This window comes from Equus przewalskii, chromosome 16 (assembly GCF_037783145.1).
Source record: "Equus przewalskii isolate Varuska chromosome 16, EquPr2, whole genome shotgun sequence".
NCBI classification, from domain to species: Eukaryota; Metazoa; Chordata; class Mammalia; order Perissodactyla; family Equidae; genus Equus; species Equus przewalskii.
The window spans coordinates 25578009-25604973 of NC_091846.1; the positions used below are offsets into that span (position 1 = coordinate 25578009).

At 36.3% G+C, this 26965-nt stretch overlaps 1 protein-coding gene across 1 annotated transcript in view; it reads left to right on the forward strand.

Moving 5' to 3' along the window:
• Positions 1 to 26636, forward strand: part of NUFIP1 (nuclear FMR1 interacting protein 1) — a 41030-nt gene extending 14394 nt beyond the window's left edge. The window contains exons 6-10 of the mRNA XM_008537798.2: positions 1932 to 2024; positions 8742 to 8935; positions 18179 to 18295; positions 24745 to 24977; positions 26338 to 26636. Coding sequence (XP_008536020.1) covers positions 1932 to 2024; positions 8742 to 8935; positions 18179 to 18295; positions 24745 to 24977; positions 26338 to 26454 — 754 coding nt within the window. The 3' untranslated portion in view covers positions 26455 to 26636. The remainder of the gene's footprint in view (positions 1 to 1931; positions 2025 to 8741; positions 8936 to 18178; positions 18296 to 24744; positions 24978 to 26337) is intronic.
• Positions 26637 to 26965: the final 329 nt, after the last annotated feature.

Sequence of the window (26965 nt, forward strand, 5' to 3'; positions counted from 1 at the left end):
CTGTAGTACCAACTCTTTGTTGTTTAGCATATGGCCCAACATGTTAAGGGCTTGCAGTACTCAGAAGAAACAAGTGGTAAGAATAAGTGAATTTCAGAGATGTGAGGGGCATTGAGTAGCTGTGAGTTACATGCCTAGACACTGTGGGGCCTGTGAAAGTCATCACCCTTTTTCTCATCATTTTTCCCCCTGCATATTCTGTCTTCAGATTGAGAACAGCTGGCTACCATCCTCTCTGTGAGATATCATTTATTGTCACTCCTCTTCCTCTTTTTAAAGGCTGCACATAGTTTCAGTTCCTTTCATCTTTCTTCAGAGGTTTTATTTTTCATCCTGTTCATCATCTTTGAGTCTCCTCTGAATCCCTTTGGGGTGTTATTTTTCCTCAACATTCCTTCTCAGTTTAGAAGTACAAAACTGGACACAGTGCCCTGACACTCTCTGACTATTTTTGAGTATTGTAAGAGGAAGATTTCACACTCGTATGTGTGCCAGAGTCCATTTCTTATAACCTTAGATTATGTTTGCTTTCCAAAGTGTAGTCATGTGGTGCTGACTGGCTGTCAGATTTTTATCTCCTGTGACCTTGATCTTTTCCTCTTATGTTTATTTATAGCTTGTACAATCATCATCTTTTATTTATGAAGTTTATTTTTCTTGGCTGGATAGATTGCTTTGCATCATCTCATTGAAATTCATTGCCTTTTTTTCTGATTACTTCACCACTTACTCAATGTCATTTCCATTCTTATCTTCCAGTGTGGCCAACCCATAGGCTTCATATTGTCTGTGCTATTAAAGTCCAGTGAGGCAGATGTTAAAAAAAAAAAAAAAGAGGGCGGAAACAGTGTCCTAGAAACAATGGCAGAACATGATTTCTTAATGTTTCTCAAAACTTACTCTGATGGGCAGCCAGGCTGAGTGGTAGAAAACTGTCTGTGTTCTCTCTTTCTATGACTTTTGTACTCCTAGGATCTGTTCCCCTCACCATCAGAGTTTGGTGCCTGCATCTCTCCACACAGCTGTGCCAAGGAACAAAGAAAGCTTTGACAGAGCAGTTCATCTTGCACACTGCTGTCGGATTTAATCTTAATCACTGCCTTGTTCATAGCTTTCAGTGGCTCCCCATCGCCACTGAATTAAATATAAACTTTCTAGTCTGGCGTTCAAGACACATTTTGACCTCAGCATCCCTTTCTGCTCTGATTGCTTTTAACTCTGTTTCATACAAAATGAACCACTTGTTCCCTGGATATCGCTCGCACTGTCTGGGGCCCTAGTTCATTTGCATTGTTTGCTCTGCTTAGAACACTTGCAAGTTTTTCCGCATGATATCTGTCTTAATACCATTTAAGACCAACTTCTTTCATCTTCCTTTCTTTCTGGATTTTTCCAGCTAGATAGGATCTTTCCCTTTCACCCTCCAATCTTTATATTCTTGGGGGTACTTACTGTATTTTGTCCTTTGTTATAGCTATTTTTGTGCTTTTCTCATCCTTCCTGGTAGACTATACCTTTTTTGAGAGCTGTCTCCTTCATCTTGGTAACTTTGGATGTACCTAGTATGTATTTGCATAAGTAATTGCATAGACTTAGTTTTTTCCTATGGTATTTATGGATATAGGCCAAATAAATGAATTAGATCAGTTTGAGCACATTGTTTGATATATTTGATTTAAATTCTAGTGTAAGCTCCTTAGTAAATCACAGACCGGTAACAAAATTTGTGGACTGGTAGCTGCTCTACACTTTGAGTAGCATTGTTATAGTTTACTTTTTCTCACTGAAAAAAATTCTGGAAGGAATTAAAGGTTTATAGTGATTTACTGTATTAGTCGTTAAACAAAAATGGCTAAATGCAGCAGTTGCTTGATTGTGTGATTAAAGTTACTCTAAAAGCCCTTTTATAATTGACTTTTGTTGTTTTCTAGAAACTACCCAACTCTGGCCAATATTGAAAGGAAGAAAAAGTTAAAACTTGAAAAAGAAAAGAGAGGAGAAGTATTGACAACGACACAGTATGGGTAAGTTCCTTAAAATGGCTTGCATTCTCAATGCCTATTTTAAACAAGTATCCTTATAAATAATAAAAAAAGAGCGTACACCATAATTTTAAAATCTCTATACTCCTAATTCTGAAAATTTTGCTTTTGTAACCTTTTTTACTTAAAAAAATTTTTAAATTCTATTTTAAGGTAAGAAAGCCCTATATTCATACGGTTTTCAAAAAGATTTATAGTTAACAGGTCTTTTCTGTCTTTGTCTCCTAGCTAAACAATTCTCCTTCCCAGAGACAATCCATTTTATCCTTCCAGAGATACTTCATTTGTATACAGCACATAGATAATAGACTTTTTTTTACTTTTTTTTTACTTGCTGAGGAAGATTTGCCCTGAGCCAGCATCTATACTAGTCTTCCTCTATTTTATATGTGGGTCACTGCCGTAGCATGGCTGCTAATGAGTGGTCTAGGTCTACACCCAGGAACTGAACCCTGGCTGCTGAAGCTGAGTGGGTTGGACTTAACCCTTAGGGCATGGGGCCAGACCCCTCCTTTTTTCCCTTTCCTTTTTTTTTTTTGTTGAGGAAGATTTGCCCTGAGCCAACATCCATTGCTAATCCTCCTCTTTTTTTTGCTTGAGGAAGATTAGCCCTGAGCTAACATCTGTTCCAGTTTTCCTCTACTTTATATTTTTTCCTTTTTTGACACTATTCTACACCTTACTTTTTTAGCCAAATCATATGCTTGGAGATTGTCCCATATTAATATGTAAGAAACCTCCTCATTCTTTAAAGATGTGTAGGAAGCTTAAGGATATCCCACGTGGTCTTTTTTTTTTTTTAATCAATTTCTTATTGACAGACATTTAAGTTCTTACCAGTCTTTTACTAATAAAAAGTTGCCCATTATTTCCTTGTACATATATTTTATACATGTGCAGGTATTTCTGAGGATGGATTCCTAGAAATGGATTTGCTGAGTCAAAAGATACATGCATATTTCTAATATTGATAGCTAACTGCCAAATACATATCACAGAAGCTGTCTTAGTTTACTCCTCCCACCAGCAATGTATGACACTATTCTCCCCAACCCCTCACTTTCATAGAAGTTTTTTCGTTTTATTTTTTGTTGAGGTATATTTTTAATATAAATAAAATATACAAATCTTAAATGTATAACTTGATGAATTTATACACATACACATACCTATACACACCCATGTAACCTCCACACAGGTTAATAATATACAGAACATCTTCACCTCACAAAGCTCTCCTAAGCCCTGGCTAGTTCAGTGCCTCTCCACAAAGGTAACCTCTTTTCTGATCATCATAGATTTATTTTGCCTGTTCTTGGAACCTTGTATAAGTAGAATCACATAGTCTGTATTCTTTGGTGTCTGATTTCTGTGGTCCAAAATTATTTTGTGAGATTCATCCACATTGTTGTGTGTAGCCATAAATTGTTCATTCTTATTGCTATATAACCCTCAATTGTGAGAATATATATCCATTCTACTATTGGACATTTGGGTTGTTTCCATTTTGGGCTATTATGAATAAAGCTGCTATGAACATTCTTTTACATTTCTTTTGAGGACACAAGTACTAATTTTCATTTGTTTTATATATGTATGTGTACACACACACACACACAGTCATAGGGATCTATATGTTTATCTTTAATTTTAATAGATACAGCCAAATAGTTTTCCAAAATGGTTGTATCACTTTACAGTCCTACTAATTCTGCATCTAATTGCCCTGTATCCTGGTCAATTCTTGGTATCATTACACCTTTTCCTCATATCATACCATTTCCCTCATTATTAATGATGTTAGATATCTTTTTATATGCTTATTGGCCATTTTGATTCTCTCTTGTGAAGTGCCGGTTCAAATCTTTGACCAGTTTTTAACTGGGTTGCTTTTTTTGATTTGTAGGGAGTTATTAGATACAAATCCTTTTTTGAGTAGAGTATGTGTATTGCAGATATAGTTTCACAATTTGTGACTTGGCCTTTCTACTTTCTTAATAGGGTCCTTTTTTTTCATACAGGCAGTATTTGTGACTCTGTATGAAGATTAGGCCCTGGTGCCTCTTCTTTTTGGGTGGTTCTTTCCAGGCCTTTTGGTAATTTCATCATACATATATGTGCTGATGAGTCCTCTGCCAGATACTCTGGGACAGTCCTCTGCAAATCTCCAGAGTTCTCTTTGTGGAGCTTTTTCTTCTCTGGTACTCTTTCCTGCAAACTCTAGATATCTTGGTTTCTCTGGAGTCTCAGCTGTTTCCTCAGTTCAGGAAGTCTGCCAGACTCTCTTCTTCCTTGCTGCACTGCAATCTGAAAGCTTTCAGGCAGTAAGCTAGGGCAGTTATAGCGCTCACCACTCATTTATTTCCCGTTTTTCAGAGATCACTCGTCTTGTTACTTGATGTCCAGTGTCTTAAAACCTGTTGTTTCTGCTTTTTGCCTAGTTTTTTTTGATGGTTTCGGGTAGGAGGATAAATTCAGTCCCAGTTACTTTATTTTACCTGGAAACAGAAGTCCCTAATGATAATAAATCATTTTGATAATAAAAGTTCTTAATTTTCATGAAGTCCGATTAATGAGCAGTGCCATTTGTGTTCTGAAGAAATCTTTGCCTACCCCAAGGTCATGAAGCTATTCTTCTGTGTTTTCTTCTAGAAGACTTATTGCTTTACCATTCACATTATGTTTAGAATTAATTTTTATATAAAATATAGGGATTGAGATCCTTCCCCCCAAACTGTATGAATTATGGTTGATCCAGCACCAGTTGTTATACTATGCAAACACCAACCAAAAGTAATCTGATGTAGTAATGTTAATATTAGACAAAATAGATGTCAAATCGAGAAGTATTACTAGAAACAAATAGGGTCATTTTATCATGTTAAAAGGGTCAATGCAACAGGAAGACATAACAATCCTAAATCTTTATGCAGCTGATAACATAACTTTAAAATATATAAAGCAAAAATTGTTGACTGCCTCAAAGGAAAACTAGATAAATTTACAGAAATGAAGACGTTTAACACACTTCTGTCTTTAATTATTAGAAAATAATCTATAAGATTACAGAAGATTTGAATACAACCAACCTAATCTAGAATAATTCTGTACCCAACAACTTTTTGTTTATACAAAGAATACACATTTTACCAAAAAGATCATATAATAAATATCAACAAATTTTAAAGGATTGAAACAATATAAAACAACTTAACTTTGACCAGAGTGAAATTAAACTAGAAATCAATAACAAAAAGATAACTAGAAAAATCCCAATTGCTTAGAAATTAAGCAACACCTTTAAAATATAAATTACTAAAACCAACTCAAGAAATAAAAAATCAGGCTAGTTCTATATCTATTGGGAAAACTGAATCTATAATTAAAAACCTTATAAAAACTTCCATGTCCAGATGGCTTTATTATTAAATTCTTCCAAACATTTATAGAACAAATACCAATCTTACAAAAACTCTTCCAGCAAATAGAAAATGAGGGAACACTTTCCAACTTGTTTTAAGTGGCCAGTATAATCTTTTTATTTTTATTTTTTGTGAGGAAGATTGGCCCTGAGCTAACGTCTGTTGCTCATCCTCCTCTTTTTGCTTGAGGAAGATTGTCGCTGAGCTAACATCTGTACCAGTCTTCCTCCATTTTATATGGGACACTGCCACTGCATGGCTTGACAAGTGGTGCTAGGTCTGTGCCTGAGATCTGGGCCGGCCCTGCCAGTTTAATCTTGCTACCAAAACCTGACATTACAAATAAAGGAAAATCACAAGTGAATATCTGTTGAGCAGAGACACAAAAATCCTACACAAAATGTTAGTAAGTCAGTCTGGCAGTATGAAAAAAGGATATACGTCATTACCAAATGGGGTTTATTTTAGAAGCAAGGTTATCTTGGTATTTGCAAATCAAATATTATTCACCACATTAACAGAATGGAGGAGTAAAATGATACAATTACCCTAATAAATAAGGAGAATTTCTTTGATAAAATTCAACACCTATTCATGAAAAAATAAACTCAACAAACCAGTAATAAAAGATAATGTTGTTAATCTAATAAACGATATCTACTAACAACCTACAGCCAAATCATACTTAATAGTGAAATACTGGTGATTTTCCCCCTGAGATTGAGAACAAGACTAGAATGTCCACTAATGCCACTTTATTCAGCATTATATTGGAGGTCCTAGACAATGTAATAAAGCAAGAAAAAGTAAAACATATAAAATTTGAAAAGGAAGAAGTAAAACTGTCAGATTTTTGTGTATGTAAAAAATCCGAAAAGATCTACAGTTAGAATTAGTAAGTGAATTTAGCAAGGGTGCTAAATACATATAAGATCAATGTTTTAAAAATAAATTGTATTTCTGCATACTGGCAACAATTAGGAAGTGAAATTTTAAGATACTGTTTACAGTAGCATCGAACAAATACCTAGGAATACATTTTCGTAAAGATTTGCAAAACATCTGTGCTGAAAACTACAAAATATTGCACAGAAAAATAACCTGAATACATGGAGGGATATGTGATGCTCACGGCCTGGAAGACTTGATATGAGGGTGTCACTTCTCCCCAAATTAATCCCAATCAAAATCCCAGCAAGTTCTGTTTTTGTTTTTTGTTTTTTTTTTCAGGTTAGCAGAGGGAGGCAGTACAGATAAGCTTTAAAAGTTATATGAAAGTTAGAGGGATCAAGTTAGCGTGATGTTCATCAAGGATAGATAAATAGAACAGAACAGAGTCCACAAACAGATCCACTGATAATCACCTGGTTTATGACAAAGGTGGCAGTATGATGCAGTGGGGAAGGAAAAGTGTACTCTTAGAGGATATATAATTTGGTCTTATTTTTTTATTATCTAGGCTGAAAATCTTTATCTTTTAACTAGGATTTGGTTCATTTACATTTAATGTAATTACTGATATAGTTGGGTTTCAGTCTACCATTGTCCTATTTGTTTTTTTTTATTTTTCCTATTGGTTCTTTGTTTCCTTTCTTGCCTTCTTTTGGATTAATTGAATAATCTTTTAGTATTCTATTTTCCCTTCTATTAGCTTTTTAGTTATAATTATTCCTTTTCTCTCCATTTCACATGCATCTACATTTTTAGTTACATTATACTTTGTATAATTATTTTTAAGTGTTGATTAAATAAACTTTTCCTTTTAAATGATTGTCAAGCAATGATTTAACAGAACTACTCCTTCAAAGGTGGGGTGGAGTGCAAATACCAGATATACCACTTTTTCAATGAAGTCTTGCTGATCTCATCAGTTAGGGCTCATTCTAACTTATTACTTATTAACGAATACCTTAAAGATGATCATTCAAAAGCCAGCTGTGGTCATGTGCTATATGAGCAGGATCCAGGGAAGGCATCTGTAAGTGGCAGCCTAAGGAAAGTGGCATCTCTTCATTATCCTCATGGGAACAGTGGGCCAGTGGCAGAAACTGTATTTATTTTACCTGTGATGATGCTGTTGAGGTGTTAGTCTGACATCTGTGGCTGCACATTGTAAATTGATCCATGGCTTTCTGCAAAATTTGGAGTATATATATGGTTTTTTGGACTGAGACTCTATAAGAATTGTGGTGACCCTAAAAGGATTAAGAACCTCTGGATTGCAGAGATGTTAACTGAATATGTTGGTTTCACAAATAATTTAGAAAAAGTTATGAGAACAACTAACATTTATTAAGGGCTCAATGTGTTACCTTGTTCTCGATGCAAAGAAACTTTATATTAATTCTCTGGATGTCTCTATTGATTCCCTTTCTACAGATGAGGAAGTAAACAGACTCAGGGATATTAATATTGTCCAAGAGACACAGCTAGTAAGTGGCAAAATTGGGATTTGAACCTAGATTTCTAATTTCTCTACTCATAACTATAGCCTCTGTTATTAATGAAAAAAATGAATTTTGCTTGGTAAATGACAGCTTAGGTAAAACATATGTATCTTTGTGAAAACTCACCCACACCAAAGGATACTTTGTATTATTGTCCATTGAGAATGTATGTAATGAATCTTTTTTTTTCTGCACATAGTTTACATTAGAATATTCTCACATAGATATTCGTTTCCTTTTAAGAGGAGTAACTGTAGTGGTGGAGGGGCACTTGATTTGAGCTAGCTGTGAAATTGTGCTCAGTCTATGATCCTTAAGTTGCCCCCTGTAAAGTGAAGAGAATAGTAACTGTCTGCTCTATTTCAAAGAGTTGACTTGAAGATCATACAAGTTAGTATATTTGTAAATGCTTCAGAAACTATAAAGTTACTTAAAAATAAGAAGACAAGAGTTAACACACTTTGTAAAGTTTAAGAAACACTTTTATTTTATGCGCAATAGGAATGAAAGAAAGCTGCCGGTGAAATTCACCTGCTGTTGATTGTGTGCAACAGAACCCAATTTCAGAGGGCTTAAAATATGGGAGGAAATGTGCATCTGGGACTTGATAAAGTATGGTATATTGTGGTGTGTTGTTCTTTTAAAGTTCTGCAATAGAGTTCTCTGTCTTTGGAAGCCATTGAATTTGTTTTATTCTGGTCTCTTTAATGTACTAGGCTACAAGTGATTGATTTGACAGCTAGGTTTCTTTTGCATTCAGTAGTCTTTTTCAAATTTTTCTTGAAAGGTCAGTGCGTTTTATATTAAGAATTGCGTTTTTCTTACTCCAGTAAGATGAAAGGGATGTCCAGACATTCGCAGATGGCAAAGATCAAAAGTCCTGGCAGACATCACAAATGGAAAAATGGCCGCGCTGGCCGGAGAGCAGATCCCGCATCAGGCAATGGCTTGTGTGATTCGAAGCCTGAAGGTCCTCCTGAGGCCAGTGCAGACCCTCTGGGTGTTTTGGTAAACACGGATTCTGGTAAGCTAAACAGGGACAGCGTGTTTATAAGTGTATGGATGCTGCTGAAATTGATTCTTCACAGCATTGTTTGTGGAGCGTTTAATGGCAAATGTGTAAAAAAGTAGAATGCTGCTTCTGTTTTTATTGGTAATTGGAGTGTCTTATGAAAAACCGCATTTGAGGGCATCTTTCTTGAATCTTGGGGGTGGGTGCATGAGGCAGGCAGGATATGGAAAAAGATTATATTTATCGGATAATTTCCATAGTATGATGTAATCTTGGAAATTTCCTTAAGACTGTTCTGAATGTATTGCTGCTGTAGATTCATATTTGTTCACTTTCAGGGCTGGCCCCGTGGCCGAGTGGTTGGGTTTGCACGCTCCACTTCGGCAGCCCAGGGTTCATTGGTTTGGATCCTGGGCGTGGACATGACACTGCTCATTAGTTCACGCTGAGTCAGCGTCCCACTTAACACAACCAGAAGAGCCTGCAACCAGAATATACAACTATGTACTGGGGGGCTTTGGGGATAAGAAGAAGAAGAAAAAAAGAAGGTTGGCAGCAGATGTTAGCTCAGGTGCCAATCTTTAAAAAAAAAAAAAATTTGCTCAGTTATGTGAATTTCTTTCCCCCCTATAAAATAGTTAATTCCAACAGAAGCCAGTATTAATTATGCTGCTGAGTGTGAACATACTCTCTTTGGGTAAAATATTAATTCACCACTTGGCCACGGGGCCGGCCCCTGTGAATATTTCTACCAGCTTTTCTTCCAATAACATTGTGAGGCTTTACCTAATGGCATTACCTATACTGAGGATCTTCACACGAATGTTATTAGTGAGTGGACTGATGTTACATTGTAGGTTTTGCCAGCAGGCTCTGTTCAGCTTGGAAGACAATGTCTTCTATGATAATCACATGGCAAATTATTGAACTTATAGATGGCGAGTAATGGGAAGACAGCTGATTCATTGATTGAATTAGGATGGAAAAGGGTCTTGACATAAGGGACTGTTGGGCTAAGAATAAGGTAAAATTTAGTAGGAATAATAATAAATTATTTTAACACCAACTAACAGTTATTGAATAAGGTACTTATTCTGCTCTAAATGCTTTATATATGTTAACTCTTTTCTGCATGACAAACCTTTTATGTATGTACTCTTGCTACTTCCATTTTAGAACTGAGGAACACAGAGTAAGTAATTGGTCTTAGTCATGCTGCTAGTTAGTGGTAGAGCTAGAGTTTGCACTTAGGAGTCTGGCTCCACTAGTACACTATACTTCCTCTAAATGTGAAGTCCAAATTTGTCTAAAAAAATATTGTATGAACCTAGGATAGTTGAGATGTGGGAGAGAGTTTAGAAAAGGCATCTTCTTATTCTTGCTGATAGCACAGAAAAGGCAGATGACATTTTGGGCCAACGCTGAGTTTACTCTTGGGCACTGATTCTTTCCCTTCAAAAAATGTTAGAGAGAGCCCACATACTTCTTCAGATTTGCAGTGTGTGACCTTGATGATAAAATACCATCTGTACCCAAATATAAACTTTCATGTCATTAATATACTTGAAACACTAATAGAAGACTACCATTATAATCAGTAAGTTACTGATTTGAAAATTATGTAATTCTTCACTTTATGCAATTCTCTAAATGAATAATTGAGGGACTCCGTAACATTGAATAGTCTTTGTTGTTTTTGTTTTGTTAGCTTTGGTAGATGGGTGGTTGTGTTTTCTCATTTTTAAAGAAATATTGCAATGTGTGTTAATCTGGTGAAATACCAGTGAAAAGATGGTTATATATCTTGCTTCTAGTTAAGCCTGTATTTAGGTCTTCAAGAGACACTTTAGACATGAGAAATAGGAGTAAATAACTTCACCCTCATGGTAGGAAGCGTTCAGTCAGGTTCCTAGGAGCAGTTGAATGAGAGATCTCAAGTAATTTTGTTTTGGCTTAAATGTTGAAACCCTTACATGTACCGAGGATCAAAAAGGGAACGTACCTGTATTGAGGGTCAGAGATGAGAACGTAAGTCTTGAATGTAAATATCTTACAAGTAAGCTATAAATTTATAATATTCTTCTTCAAGGAAATCACAATACTAACGATCAAATTATGGTACCTTAATTTTGCAAGAAAGATTCCATTTAAACTCATGTTTTCTTTTACCTGGGATTTCTTTCTAGACTTTTACATTTTCCAAATCAATGTTTAGACTAGTTGGTTCTTCAATTTTTCACTCTGGGTATAGCTACAGAAAACCAACTTTTCACATGCCTTAAATATTCTCCGCATCTCTGCTCTCCAGCAGCTCAGTCTGACATTTGTTTGGAGGCAGCTTCCTTCACCTGGGGCCAAGCCAACCAACCTTAGATCTAGTTGTTGTTCTTATTATTCAAGTTGTTGGTGGCAGAGCAGCACTCTGATAATGCGGCCCTGTTCGTGCTCTCACGTGGCTGTTAATGCTTTTCACCACTAAGCTTACTTTAAAAATGGAGATCTCCCAATTCCTTAATTTTTTTGCCTTTTTTCTGCTCAGAACCGTATCCAGACATCAGCATTCACATTTTGGACAAGATAACAGTTCTCAAGGATCTTTATAAACCTCTTGTCATCCTTAGAAAATCATTGCCTGAACCCAGCTTCCTTTGTGATAGTTGGTAGTATGTGAACTCTCATTAATTATGCAGATGCTTTAAACTGGGGATTGACATTTTTTAAAAGGGAAAGCCTGTCGTTTGGAGTCTCCCAGCTGATAAGTTTTGAGTATGGTCTGTTGTCACTAGATTTTCTTAATGGTGCTATGTTTTTTATTTCCTTGTATATTCTGCTAACTAGTCTCCTCAAGGTGTTTTTGGGTTTTTTTTAAATCTTTTTTTTTTTTTTTTTGGTATCTTATTAGTTAGGACTATAATTATTTTGTTGCTGTTGTTTAAATATATATAGAACATGTTTTATGGCTTTCCTGGCCTGTGGATTTAATATGTGTTGTCTGAGCTAGAAAGAAAGAAGCTGGTCAGTAATGTATCACCGAGCATCACTGGCTGCGAGCATCACTGACTGTGAGCATCACTGACTGTGCTGCCTCCGCATCCATAAGACAAAAGGAGCCAACTTGTTAGCCATTAGTCACAATATGAATATAGATATTGTCATAGAGCACTGGGACATCGGTCTAACTATGCACTGACACAAGCTAGCTGGGCTTCCATTATTTAAAAGGTAGATGTTAAAGTAAGAAAATAAGCTGGTCCAGTGCATCGGCTGTCATGAAAGCCCATTGTTAAATACCTGTCTTTGAACGTTGGAAACCGTAAAGCAAAGTTCCCGTTTTTGGGGGTGACTTTTTCAATATATAGTGTTTTCTTTGGGAGACTTAATTCATAAATCTTCTTAGTGCAAGAGCATATAATTGTGCTTTGATCCATAAAGGCAATAGGAAATAGTAGGGGGAGGGAAAAGGAAGAGGCAAGTAAAGAAATAAGTTGTAGAAAGAAGCCAGGTGGGAAGTTTTTAAAACTAATGTTTAGAGTTGGGCAAGACATTCAAAGGGCAAATTTTTTTGCTGTTTTCATTTCAATAGGGATTTACTGAGGTCCTACATTTTGCTTGCCTAGCACCATAATTCAGAGAAGTCTCTCTTTGCCTTCAAGAAACTCATAGTCTAATGATAATTTTTAGATTATTGTATTTTTGTTTTGGTCAATGGGAACATGATATGTGTGAATGAGAGAGAGAGGTGAGATTTACCCAAAGAACAGTGTCACCCACTAATATTTTAATAGTAAGAGAAATTATTCAAGCTGATGTTTTTAATCATTTGAAAATTTGATTTTATCATCTTCATTGCTACCATTTTTATACTGGTACTTTTAGTTTAGAGAGATGTCTGGCTGTTTTTTTTAAAAGTGGGTGAAGTTTCTTGAGTATTGTTTGTCAGCCAGTACAGTGCCTTCAGCATAGTGTTTCCAGGATAGCTGCTAAAAATGCCTGTGGTACATAGAACTGCTAGGTGGATCTGAAGAATGTTTTTTTTAGATGAAAAGCCACAGTAGAAGATGTTTTGGTAGTGCTGAAAGGATCATACCCCTTTTCACAGTGTTATTACATGTGGTGGACCCCTGAAGTGAGACTGAGGGGGAAGGAAGTAGGGGAAGAGTTGTGAAACTCCTAACTCTTAACCCTTGGGGGGGCAGTCAAGTGTAGTGAGCTTTGTGACACTCCTGGTAATGAGTACACCAAGCACCCAGATTGTGGTTTTACCATTCTCCAATGAAAGGAATCAGGGCCTTGGAGAGGTTGATTATAGGGCTGGGACAGGGAAAATACAGGGTGAGCCTAGAGCATCTCATACAGTGCCAGAAAGTAAGGAAGTGCTCAAAAAACGTCAGGACGTGGGCGTGTCAGGATATAGGGACCAACTGGAAAGTGGTCCCAATGGCCAAAGTTGGGACAATTTGAGCCACAAAGTAAATAGTAGTAGATTATAACCCAAAGAATAAAATAAGTATCCATGAGTTTGTACTGATATAAATAAAGATGAGGGAGGAGTGACAAATCTTTATTACAGAAGAATTCCAATTAATAAATGTAGAAGAAATGAGGGAAACAGAAAGTTACCATTAGAACACAGTAATAATTGTTTCAGGCAAGATCCACTGGTGAATGGTAAAATTAGTGGCAAAATCTTTGAGGTATAAAACAGAGTATTTATATAGTCTCAAACACATCTCCCCCTGAGTATTAATTACTGTGGTGGTTTTAACATATGTCCAAAATTTTTTGATATTCCATACTCCAAGAAGTGGCACTTAATTCCCCTCCCCTTGAATGTATGCTGGACTTAGCAGCTCATTTCAAGAAAGAGAATAATGAAAGAGAAAGTCAGTAACTTTATAGTGGAGAAACCAGGCAGACTACCAAGTGATCAAGATCAACATCCCAGTAACGTCATGTTGAAATCATGGACCCCCTGATATGATGTGAGAAAAGGCACTACCTAAAATCCATGCCTCAGTCTAATCCTCAGAAAACATCAGACAGACCCAAGCTGAGGAATATTCTACTATAACTGACCAGTAGTCTTCAAAAGTGTCAAGTTCATGAAAGACAAGGAAATACTGAGAAATTGTCACAGATTTGGAGAAGACACAGATAAAGAGGCATGACGACTGAATGCAGTGTGATATGGTGGGTTGGATCCTAGAACAGAAAAAGGACATTAGTGGAAAAACTGACGAAATTGCAATACAGTCTGTAGTTTAGGTAGTAATAGTATACCAGTGTTAATTTGTTAACTGTGATAAATATACCGTGGTTATGTAAGATGTTAACATTAGGGGAAGCTAGGTGAAGGGCATGTGGAAATTCTCTGTACTATCTTTGCAACACTTGTGTAAATCTAAAATGGTTTCAAAATATAAAGTTTAAAAAAAGGGAGGTAGGAAAAGGGGTGATATGTAGGCCAATTAAAGTCTTGCCCTCCACTTCTTGAATTGAATTATGAGGAAACACTTTCCTCCAGGGTTTATTTCTCTATATTTTTCTTTTTCTATTATTTTCTGTTTACAAAAGTAATACAGAAAATGTGAGAAAAAAACTGAAAAGCATAAAATAGCCTACTTTCTTAACTTACAGAGATAGCCACTGCTCACATTTTGTTGTATATCCTTCCAATATTTTTCTTATGCTCCTGTCTATGTTTTTAAAATAAAAATGGAATCATGTTATTAAAAAGGAAAAAGAATGAGCTTTGAATGCAAACAGAACTAGGTTTCTATCGTGGCTCCACCTCTTCTTACCTCTGTCATTCTATACCAGTTAGCCTTTTTGAACTTATCTTTACTCATTCATGCGACAGTTTGTTCTTCAAATATTTGTTGAGCACTTATGTGCTGTTCCAGACTCTGAGGATACAGTGCTGAACAAAGCCAAACCCCTTCTCTCATGTAGCTCATGTTCTGGTTAGGGGAGGTACAGTAAATAAATATGGGTTGACAGAAGCATCATGAAGTTGAGTAAAGCTAAGTAAAGGGTAGAGAATGGTGACTGGAGAAAGGGGTGTGCTATTTTATGTAATCAGTGAAGGCATCTCTGGTAAGGTGACATTAAGAAATCTGAATGAAGTTAGGAGCTGATACCTGAGGGGCTAGCTTTCCAAGCAGAGAAAGTAACAGGTGCAAACACCTAATGGTGAGAGTATGCTTCGTGTGTTCAGGGAGCAACAAGATTGGAGTGGAGTAAGCTGGGAAGAAAGTGGTAGTATTTTAGTTAAGAGAAAAGTGAAGGACCACATCAAGTAGGGCCTTGTAGGCCAGGAAAGGACTTGGGACTTTACTCTGAGGTTGAGCAGAGAGGTGATATGATCTTGTTTTTGTGGTTAGGTAGAGAATAGACTGTAGGGATCCGTGGGCAAGGTCCTATCAGGGATATCTTTTAGGAGGCTGTTAGAATTGTCCAGGCAAGAAATGTGGACTTGGACTAGGGTTGTAGTAGTGGAAATAATGAGAAGGCATATGATTCTGAATATATTTCCAAAATAGAGCTGGCAGTATTTGTTGATAGATTGGATATGGTACCCAATCTATTGGGTTAGGAAGGAAGGGTTGATTGAGATGGAGACTACTGGAGGGCATGTTTGGAGTAGGAATCAAGTGCTTGTTTTTGACCGTGTTAACCTTTGAGATGCCTGTTTAACATCAAAGTAGAGATGTTGAATGGGCAGTTAGATTATTGTGGAGTTTAGGGGAAAATTGGTGGCTGGAGGTATAAAATTTGTGATTCACCACTGTCTAGATAGTATTTTAAGATTGGAGATAAAATGAGATCATAAGAGGAGGAGGAGGAACAGAGAGAAAAATGTTGCTGAGGATTGACACCAGGGGCACTCAAGAATTTTAGAAGTAAGTTAGTGAGGAGAGTTCACCAGGGAGACTGGGAAAGGAGAGCCAAGAGAAGAGGTTCTGGAAGCCAAGTGAAGCAAATGTTTTTAAAACTAAAATATGATTACTGTCAAATGTTGTCATTAAGTTAAATAAGATGAGAGCCAAGAGATGACCTCTAGGTTGGCAGTAGAAGAATCAGGTGAACTTGGAAGGAAACGTTTCGCTGGTGTGGTGGGCCTGAAAGACAGTTTGGAGTAGATTCTGGAGTGGGTCAGACAGCTGGAGGAAATTTCATGCCCAGGTGACTTCCCTGCTGAATTGTATAAATAGTTGTTTAGAGTTTTGCTGTAAAAAGGAACAGAGAAGTGGAGCTATAGCTGGAAGAAGGCATTTATTAGCCCTATTATTGACTGTAGAGACATTTTGGTAGGATGGCTTCCTTTTAAGAAGAGGACTGTATACATCTGTAGGAGATATTCCAATCCACTAGTTAGGAACTGGGATTTGGGGGTCAGCCTGGTGGCGTAGTGGTTGGGTTCATGTCCTCTGCTTCAGTGGCCTGGGGTTTGTGGGTTCGGATCCTGGGCATGGACCCACACACCGTTCATCAAGCCATGCTGTGGTGGCGTCCCACATATAAAGTAGAAGAAGATTGGCACAGATGTTAGCTCAGGGACAGTCTTCTTCATCAAGAAAAAAAAAAAAGAATTGAGATTTGGGGTCAGATAGCCAGGATTTAAATTTGACGTAACTGTTGTATAGTTTTGTTACCTGAAGGAAAAGTTACTCAGAGTCTCTGAATTTTGGTTTCATCACCTGTAATTAATAGTGAAAGTGATATCTCATAAAGATTAAATGAGTTCATGCTTTTAAAGAGCGTTATAGGGGCCAGCCTGGTGGCGCAGTGGTTAAGTGCACATGTTCCACTTCAGCGGCCCAGGGTTCACTGGTTCAGATCCCCGGCACGGACATGGCACCACTTGGCACGCCATGCTGTGGCAGGCGTCCCACATATAAAGTAGAGCAAGATGGGCATGGATGTTAGCTCAGGGCCAGGCTTCCTCAGCAAAATGAGGATGATTGGCAGTAGTTAGTTCAGGGCTAATCTTCCTCAAAAAAAAAAAAAGAGCATTATACTCAACTGTATTGTAGTTTTTGCCATCTCTCTTTGTGTCATGGAAGGAAATACTACAGTTTGGCCTATCATTATTCAAACAATGAGATAAACAGTCTCCATGGTAATGTAGATTTTTTTTAATCCACTAGTAATTTATATATATAAGACTGCATACTTTCCTTTCCCTGTATTAACTCAGGAGAAAAGGTCATAAGTTAGCCTAACACTGACAAGGAGCAGTTTTTGGGGGGTGTGGTGCTGGGTAGTGTGGATGGGTGTAGGAGAGAGGATTTAACTTCATCCCCTAGAAGGCAGTGGATCCATGTTCACCTAACAGTGGACTCCCGTTTCCTACTGGCATGTTTTAGTTTGCTCCAGGCTGACTCAGTGAGCTTGAAATGCTATCTTGAAACATTTCATATTGGTTGTGAGTTGAGTTGGTTCATTACATGGACAAGTTACTTATTGTCTTCATTCTTCAGTCAGGCTTTATTTTTATTGGTTGTTTAGAATAGACTTAATACATTTTTAGAGCTGCCAAAAATAAGTGTAATAGGTGGTGTCCTGGGGCTACAACTAGGTTCTCTGGACTCTGATCAAATACTTTACCTTTGGCAGGCTCTGCAGTACTTGCTGAACTCTCATGCTTGGCTTGTTTACTTAAATTCTTAGAAGTTCTAAATAATAAAAACTTTGGGTGGATTAATTTCATCATGGCTCTTTGACTAAGCCTTTATCCAGAGAATGGTTTAAATATTATTTGTGCCCTCAAAACCTGTCTTAAAAAAACAAAAAGGTGGATATTGTTATATTTATTCCTAAATCTAATTTTCAGAGTTAGTGATCCTAACCTAGTACAGTTAAATAAATTTCTGGCCTTCTTACTACCTTAATAAAATTAATTAATAGCCTAAATAAAATAAATTAATAGCAAAGACTGTATAATTAATTTAGAGAATGCCCAAATTCCATGACCTGTGAAGCATGGTGAGTAACTGAGCTGTGTATAGCTTCCATCTGCCCTTGTGTTTTCTCTTTGGGGCAAATAGCTTCTCTGAACATGAAGATTTAAACCAAGGGGAAATTTTTCAGGTCTTCTGGATTTTGTTTTTTGGGAAGATTAAGCAAATGATCAGAAATTACTTTGTTTTCATTAACACATGAGGGAGTGGGGGACTATCAGCTTTCTTTTTTATGGTGGTAGATGTTTTTGGTATACTGTTTTACTGTTAGTTCTTTCCCTTTCTATTTCAGAGTCTGATAAAGAGGAGAAACCACAAAGTACTATCATACCCAAGGAAGTGACACCAGCCCTGTGCTCACTAATGAGCAGCTATGGCAATCTCTCAGGGTCAGAGAGTGAGCCAGAAGGTAAGTCGTGGCCTGAGTTGTTACAGTTAGGTCTGTTTTGTTTTGTTGCTTTTTGCCTTTGCTGTTTACTGTGTATCAGTAGCATCCTTGTATGTGTGTGTATCTGAGGACAAGGTGTGTCATGCACATTCTCTATCTGATCTTCAAATCGCTTTGCTGTTTGATTCAGAAGTAAAGTTAACATGGGATAAAGGAATGCTGGAGAAATAGGGAAATGTGTTTACTCTGGGAGAAAAAGGCAAAAATAATACAATGAAAGAATAAGAAGGGGAAGAGGTACTATCCACTAATGGAAGAGAAGAAAATTCTAAAAGATATAGCAAAGAAAGTTAATTTCTTCTCTCTGCTCTCAAGAACCATTGTGTTAACATGTTTAGCACCTTTGGTAGGTGAAGAGAGGTCATTTATGACAAAGAGGATGATGGAATTCCTTACATGTGTATAGGGCGTTGCTCTTTATAGAGTACATTTACGTAAATGATCTCATTTGGAGAACATGGTAACCCTATATTTGTGGTTGCGTTAGCTTGTGTATTTTAAAGGTTGGAAGAAAAATCCTTTCAAGAATCTTTCTGGGAAGTCAGCAGTGTTCAGGATACCTTTAAAGATGACGGTAAACCAGCTGAACCTCTAGCGTCTCTTCTAGGGCTACCTAAAAGAGCTGTGAATAGGCCGTTCATCTGTGGTGGTGTGGCAGTTCTTAACCCAAGGTTCATATCAATAATCCAGCATATGTTTAGTGAATGAGCCTGTGTCCTACTGTTGAAACCTGGTTCTGCATGGCAGTTTTATTTAGGCTTTACGAACCATGAGAGAATTCATGTGTATGTATCTCAGGACAATATGTGTAATCACAGTAGGAGCTGTACTGAAGTGAATATGTAGAATGAAGAGAAGATTTGAATGTAATTGGATGAAGATGGCAGCACTTTTAATGTTGACTAGGCTATAGATAATGTTTGTATAGTTGGAAGATGTTGAAGAAGGAAGAGTTGGGCTTTAATATGATGGATAATTTTTAGATCTATCTGTAACATGGAATTTTTTTTCTCTTTTAGTGGGCTGTGTTTTACTGTGGTAGGTGGTTAAAAGCTACTTGAATTTTGAAATATAAACTACTTTGGCTTTATCAGAGTGTTCCTTAACAGATGGCTGCCTCTTCTTAGTTTTTTAATTTTAAGAAAAACAATATTTATTTCTTTACTCTTGTTTCCAGTATACTGATTTGAAGATGGAGTTATTATTTAAACACATATTACATTTCCTGCTTATCAGTTGTATTTATGACAGGTGATAGCAAAGAAAGCTATTTTACCAGATTACATGAATCCCATAAAAACAAGCTGTACTGATGCTTGCTTCTCTCTCTTTTAAGATAAAACATTTAATACTTTTATTCTCACGTCTTTGTTTTGAGGCTGCCACATTTTTAAATTACAAGGGAAAAAGGAATCCAGAAGGGATCTTGGAGGTCCCACTCCTTCATTTTATAGAACCTTAAGCTTAGAGAGGATAAGTTTGCGAAGCCAGTATGTGGCATAGCTCATGTAAAGCCTAGGTTTAGGGACCTAAAAGTTCAAAGAAGCCAACTATATTGCCTTCTATTATAGTCTTTCTCTGTGTGGCGTTTACTTCTTCCTGCACAGTGATGCATAGCCTTTTCTTACAGATAGCAGAGGATATTAGCTATTAAAAGATGTATTTGATTTTGTATGAATAGATTTTGACTAATTGTCTAAAATGCTCTGCCTTAAGGAAACAGCCCTTGCTTCACACTTCTAAGCCTTAAGAATCATTTTATGTACTTTGAATTCGGCTTTATTAAGCCATCTAGGTCACTACCAAATTTCTAGCTTACAGTGGTAATTCTGGGCTTTAGGATAGGATGTTGACGCATAGAGACTTTGGAATAAATAAACCAAGGAAATAAAGTGAACCTTCTCTGAAGCATGAAATAGCATCTAGAAGCTGCTTATTTAAGTGGATTCAGAATGGAGGGGAGCAGTCTGATTCTTCCTCACAGATTTTAACAATTGTGTCTTCATAGTTGAAGATCTGTCTCAACTTAGGAATTAAGATAAAAGTGTATAGAGGATCTTAAACATGAGTAGTGCTTTTCCAGAAAGAGTTTTAAACTAGGAACGGGTCCTTCAGGAAAGACTGAAGCAAAAGAAGAGGCTATGCCTGGTTCTGGGGCTGTCGGAAGCATTAAAATATACATAGGAAAGAAAGTTTCGATGAGTAGTACTTCCAAATGGATTAGTTTGATGTCTCCTGGGTTTTGCAAGTTAGTTGGGTTTTTTTCTCTTTTTAAAGATTGGCACCTGAGCTAACATCTGTTGCAAATCTTCCTTTTTTTCCCCCTTCTCCCCAAAACCCCCCAGTACATAGTTGTATATTCTAGTTGTAGGTCCTTCTGGTTGTGCTATGTGGGACACTGCCTCAGCATGGCTTGATGGGAGGTGCTAGAGCCATGCCCAGGATCTGAACTGGCAAAACCCTGGGCCCCAGCAGCATAGTGCATGAACTTAACCACTTGGCCGTGGGGCCAGCCCCTAGTTGTTTGTTTTTGCTTTTGTTTTGCCATATTAGAAGTAAAGCACAGCTTTACCACTCCCCAAAATTGTTTCTTAAAACTGGTTTGGCTATCAGTGGGCGACCTCCAAATTGAAAATGCATTCAAAAGACCACAAACCAAAAAGAATGATTTAAGTGTGAAAAAACTCAATGGCTATATTTTAAATTTATTTGGATTTATAAATATTACATTAAAATATGATCTCAGCTGGTAAATGCTGTGAACCAAATGGTCCCAGTTCCTCATTCCTTGGCAGAAAATTGACTATATGTATAAGGGCTGATTCATTTGACTTGTATTCCTAGATTGGGAGATCAGTGCTTGAAGGGGGAAGGAATAATAGAAAGTAGTGCCTTGGTTTCCTTTTGTCTTTGATTATTATTGCCATAGTTTTGAACTCTACAAACCACTTTGTGAATTCTTAGCTCCATTCTTTTATGGTTATATTTCTCTTCTTTTTCTCTTTTCCCCATTGCTTTGAAGGCACATCAAAGCCACTGTCATGATAGCAAATTCTTATATAGTGCTTACTCTGTCAGGCCCTGTTTTGTGTGCTTTACTCATTTAATTATTGCAATAACCTCATGGACTAGGTGCCATTATTTATGAGGAAATTTAGGCAGAGATAAGTAGCTTGCCACAAAGATGCAGTTAGTAAGTGATGGAACTGGAATTGAACCTAACAGTTGGGGACCAGAGTCTGTGCTTCTAACACTTACCCTATATAGATGGTCCCCAACTTATAATGGTTGGACTTAAGATTTTTCCACTTTATGATGGTATGAAAGTGATATGCATTTAATAGAAACCATACTTTGAATTTTGATCTTTTTCCAGACCAGCAGTGTGTGGTATGATACCCTCTCATGATGGCTGGGCAGTGGCAGCAAGCTGCAGCTCCCAGTCAGCCATGCCATCACGAGGGTGCACAACCAATAGACTTACACCCATTCTGTCCCCATACAACCATTCTGTTTCTCACTTTCAGTACAGTATTCAGTAATTACATGAGATATTCAACACTTTATTATAAAATAGACTTTGTATTAGATGATTTTGCCCAAATGTAGGCTAATGTAACTGTTCTGAATAGGTTTAATGTAGGCTGGACTAAGCTATCATGTTCAGTAGGTTGGGTGTATTAAATGTACTTTCAACTTAGGGTATTTTCAACTTACAATGGGCTTATTGGGATGTAACGCCATTGTAAGTGAGGGAAGATCTATACTTCCTTTCAATTTAATTTCCAATTAATTCAGTCCTATGTAACACTTGAGTGTTGAGGGCTTTGAGGGATATGATTAGGCTCCCTCACTCTTGTCCAGGCAATTGAACCTAGTCCCCCAACTTTTAGAATAGAACTCTTTATATCATATCAGCCTATAAGTCATGGTAATTGAAAATGTAGAATAACCATTTGAGGAGTGAGAGGAGGGGATTCCTGTCCTAAAACTTGTGAATTTTCAATTGATCATATGGTTTTTCTTCTTTATCAATATGGTGAAATACACTGATTAATATTCAAATGTCAAACCAATCTTGTATTCCTGGGATAAAATCTATTTGGTCATGATGTATTACCTTTTTAATACATTGCTGGATTTGATTTGCTAATGTTTTATTGAGGATTTTTGCATCATGTTCATGAGGGATGTTCGTCTGTGTTTTACTTTTCCTGTAATGGCTTTGTCTGGATTTGGTATGATTTGGGATATATTTTCTCCTCTTCCTTTTTTAAGGGTTTGTGTAGGATTACTACCATTTTTTCTTGTTTGTAGAATTCAGTAGAGAAGCCCTCTATACCTAGCATTTTCTTTTGGGGAAGATTTTAAATTACGAATTAAATTTCCTTAATAGGTATAGGACTGTTCAGAGTTTTTATTTTTTCTTGAGTCTGTTTGGGTAATTTGTGCTTTTTAAAAGAATTTGTCTGTTCCATCTAAGTCTTAGAATTTATTGGCTTAAACTTATTCATAATATTTTCTTGTGATATCTATAGGATCTATAGTGATGTCTCCTCTTTGAGTCCTCATGTTGTTAAATGGTGTTTTTTTCCCTTTTTTCTTGATCAGTCTTGTTAGGTGTTTATTAATTTTACTAATCTTTTCAAGGAACCAACTTCTGGCTTTGTTGACTTTTCTCTGTTGTTTGTTTACAATTCATTGATTTTCCTTCTCTGTTATTTCTTCCCTCTTCTCTATGTCATTATAGTGGAAGCTTAGATCATTGATTTTAGACTTTGCTTCATTTCTAATATTAGCATTCAAAGCTATAAATTTGCCTTCATACATTGCTTTAGTTGGATCCCACAAATTTGACACATTATGTTTTCATTTGTATTTATTTCAAAATATTTTCTAATTTCTCTTGTAATGTGTTCTTTAACTCATGAGTTATTTAGGTGTATATGTTTAGTTTTCATATATTTGGAGACTTTCTAGATAGTTTTCTGTCATTGATTTTATTTTAGTTCTATTATGGTCACAGAACCTAGTCTGTATGCTTTCACTTTTTTCAATTTATTGAGACTTGTTTTATAGCCCAACACACAAGATGAGTGTTCATGTGAACTTGACAAGAGTGTGTATTGAGTCAAGTGTTCTTTGTCATTTGAGTTGATTGTTAGAGGTACTCAGGTCTTACATATCCTTGCTCATTTTCTGTTTAATTATTCTTCACTTACTAAGAGCAGAGTGTTTAAGTCTCCAATGTTTATATTGGATTTGTCTATTTCTTCTTTAAGCTCTGTGAGCTTTTGGTGCATGTATATTGAAACTCTGATATTAGGTGTTACTATTTTGTCTTCTTGATGGATTAACTTCGTTAGCATTATGAACTGTCCCTCTTTATCCCTGGTGATAATCACTGTTCTGAGGTCTCCTTTATCTGATATTGTTATAGTCATTCCAGCTTTCTTATGGTTGCTGTATGTGTGGTATCTTGTTCCATCTTTTACTTTTAACCTGACTACACAGGCGGTCCTCGCTTTGCTCTGTTCCTTGGTAACTGAGATTTAATCGCAGCTCAAAGTGTGTAAAGCAAGGACTGCCTGCAATTTAAATTGATTTCTTGTAGACATTAAGTAGTTGATCTTGTTTCTTTTTTTCCGCCTCAGTCTGACCACCCAGCCTTTCAGGTGAGGTTTTAAACTGTTTACATATATTATAATTATTGATATGGTTTGTTTCTTTTGGTCTCATCTGTTTTTTTGTTCTGTTTTCCTTCTTTTCCTGCCTTTGGATTAATCCTGTATTTTTAGGGCAGTACTAATATTGGTTTATTAATTATACCTCTTTTATTTTTGTGGGAGTTAATCTAGAGGTTATAGAATGCAACTTTAACCTATCGCAGTATACTTTCAAATGATACTATACCACTTCACATATAATTTAAGAATTTTATGGCAATATATTTATATTTTCCCTCTTCCCTTCTTTTGTGGTATTGTAAGTATATATTTTATTTCTACAGATGTTATAAACCCCACATACATTGTTATTGTTTTTGCTTTAAATAGTCATTTATCTTTAAAAAATTTTTCAAATGAGAAAAAAATGACTTTTGTATTTATCCGCATATTGACTGTTTCCAGCACTCTGCATTCCTTTGTGTAGATCCAGGTTTCCATTTGGTATTATTTTCTTCATAGGGATCACTCTGTAGTTCTTTGTGGTAATCTTCTCAATTCTTGGCAATTATAGCTCCCAATTTGAAAAATAGTGTAATACATTGTAAATGTCTGGTTTTAATTAATAAATAGCCAGTATTATGGCTGGAAGGGGGATGGTCATTATGGCTTTTTGGTTAATTTTTGGAAGTTTTACCTGTGTGTTTGCTTTTTCTTTTTGTATTTGTTTTTCCTCACATTTAGAAACTCCCATCAAGACTGAAGCAGACATTCTGGCAGACGACCAGGTTCTTCACAGCAAAACTCCTGAGAGACCAAGTCAAGATGTTAAAGCGACTGTTAGAAACTTCTCAGAAGCCAAGTATGAAAGCCAAAAGAAAAGTTTTAAAAAGACAAACCCTAAGAGGAAAAAAGATTATCACAACTATCACACATTATTTGAACCAAGAACACACCATCCTTATCTCCTGGAAATGGTAAATGATTTTTCTTTACATTCTCACCTTATGTCATGAAGATAGAGCCACTGGGTTTGTGCTTGTGTACCTTCCTGTTTGTTAAGGTTATGAGAGACATACATATGTTCCTTAAAGACTCATCTGTGTATCCTAATTCTGAAGCTGCATTTGGCATTTTACTGATGTTCAGTAAATGTGGTACAATTACAATTTTCAAAACTCCTTAAAGTAAAAGAATCTAAGTTTAACTGATTGGTAAGGAAATATGTGTTGAGGTGTACTGACATTTTTAAAGTTTTCATTGAAAGCACAGTTAAATACAATGCCAAACTGAAGGGAGAAGAAGGTTTTTATCTGTTTATTTTGTGTATTATTGGCTTTATTCTCAGTGTGATGTGCTCAAAAATCTATTATCTTTCTTCACATTATAAAGAGCAAGCAATACATCTTTTGATTCTAAGTAATGGACATGAAGCTGTTCAAAGATCCAAGACTTTCATGTCTAAGAGTGATAGAAATACTCCAGATTTTTTAGTGGAGTTGTAAAACTGTTGACATTCTGTGAAAAGTCTCTTTTTGCCTTGTCAGATAAGTGCTTATGCTGTAGCTAAAGTGTTCTGTGGCTGTACTCTGTGAGGTGTCACATGTAGATACAGTCGCTTCCTATTAAAATTGATCTGAAATATAATCTCTATTTTGTAATGCTATGCTCTGTTTTCTGTGCTGTTTTTAAATATTTACGTTTTTAAAATGTTTACCTTATAAGTGTAAATTAAATCATCTTTCTACTGAAAGTTCCTGTGTGATGTTTCTGAACTACATTAATGACATCAGAAAATAAATTGAGTGGTCGCTTTATCCTTTTTTGCTGAATCACATATGATTCCTTGGTTATGTACTTATTCTAAATACCAGGGATTTTAAGCTTTCTTTTAATTACTATAAGCACAAAAATGGGACATTATGAAAGTCCAGGAATGTTGGGACTTTTTACTGCTTGTTTCATTATTACTATATTTACTATATCTACTTAACAGATTCTACACTGTTTATAGATTTGAGTTTGGGAGGATCCTCCTTTATATGATTTTTAGGTTAAAGAATTACAGACTTTGAACCTATTTTTCCTGTCCCTTCTTAGATACTCCTAGAGAGGAGCCCAAATGTGAACATTTGTGCTATTCAAAAAGCTAGATAGTCCTGATATAAATTAAAAGAAAATGTTCTTACATTGTTTTTTAGCAAAATAATTAGTAAATATAATACACATCTCTATTATTCTGTGTTCTTTATATGGCGAAAGCACACATAATATTTTAGATTGCATTTCTTGGATTTACTTTATTTACTAACTAATCTTGTTATTTATTGTTTTTAGCTTTTAGCTCCGGACATTCGACATGAAAGGAATGTGATTTTGCAGTGTGTTCGATACATCATCAAAAAAGACTTTTTTGGACTTAATACTAATTCTGCGAAAACTAAGGATGTATAGGGGTCTGATGTTTCAGCACTCATAACTAAGCGTGTGAATTAGTGCCGTCCTCAAGTTATTGGAGGAAAGGCTTTTTTTAAAAACTGGATTAGTAATTAAATTGTAAGCCTCATGGGATATTATGTTGGATTTTCAAATATTTCCTTTGAATCTATGCAAATAAATACATAACTGATTTTTAAGACTGTGTCTGTATTGTTGGAATGGTACATAATATTTGCTGGCAGAATTGTGTTTTATTTGTATGTGTTGCTGACATGTAAGGAATTTTGCTCTTGGGCCAGTTAAGAATTGAAGATACTGGTTTAGTAGTTAAGAAAAAAGCTGTAGGGGCTGGCCCCGTGGCTGCGTGGTTAAAGTTCGCCCACTCTGCTTGGGCAGACCAGGGTTTCGCTGGTTCTGATCCTGGGTGAGGACGTGGCACCGCTCGTCAGGCGACATTGAGGTGGCGTCCCACATGCCACAACTAGAAGGACCCAGAACTAAGATATACAACTATGTACTGGGCGGA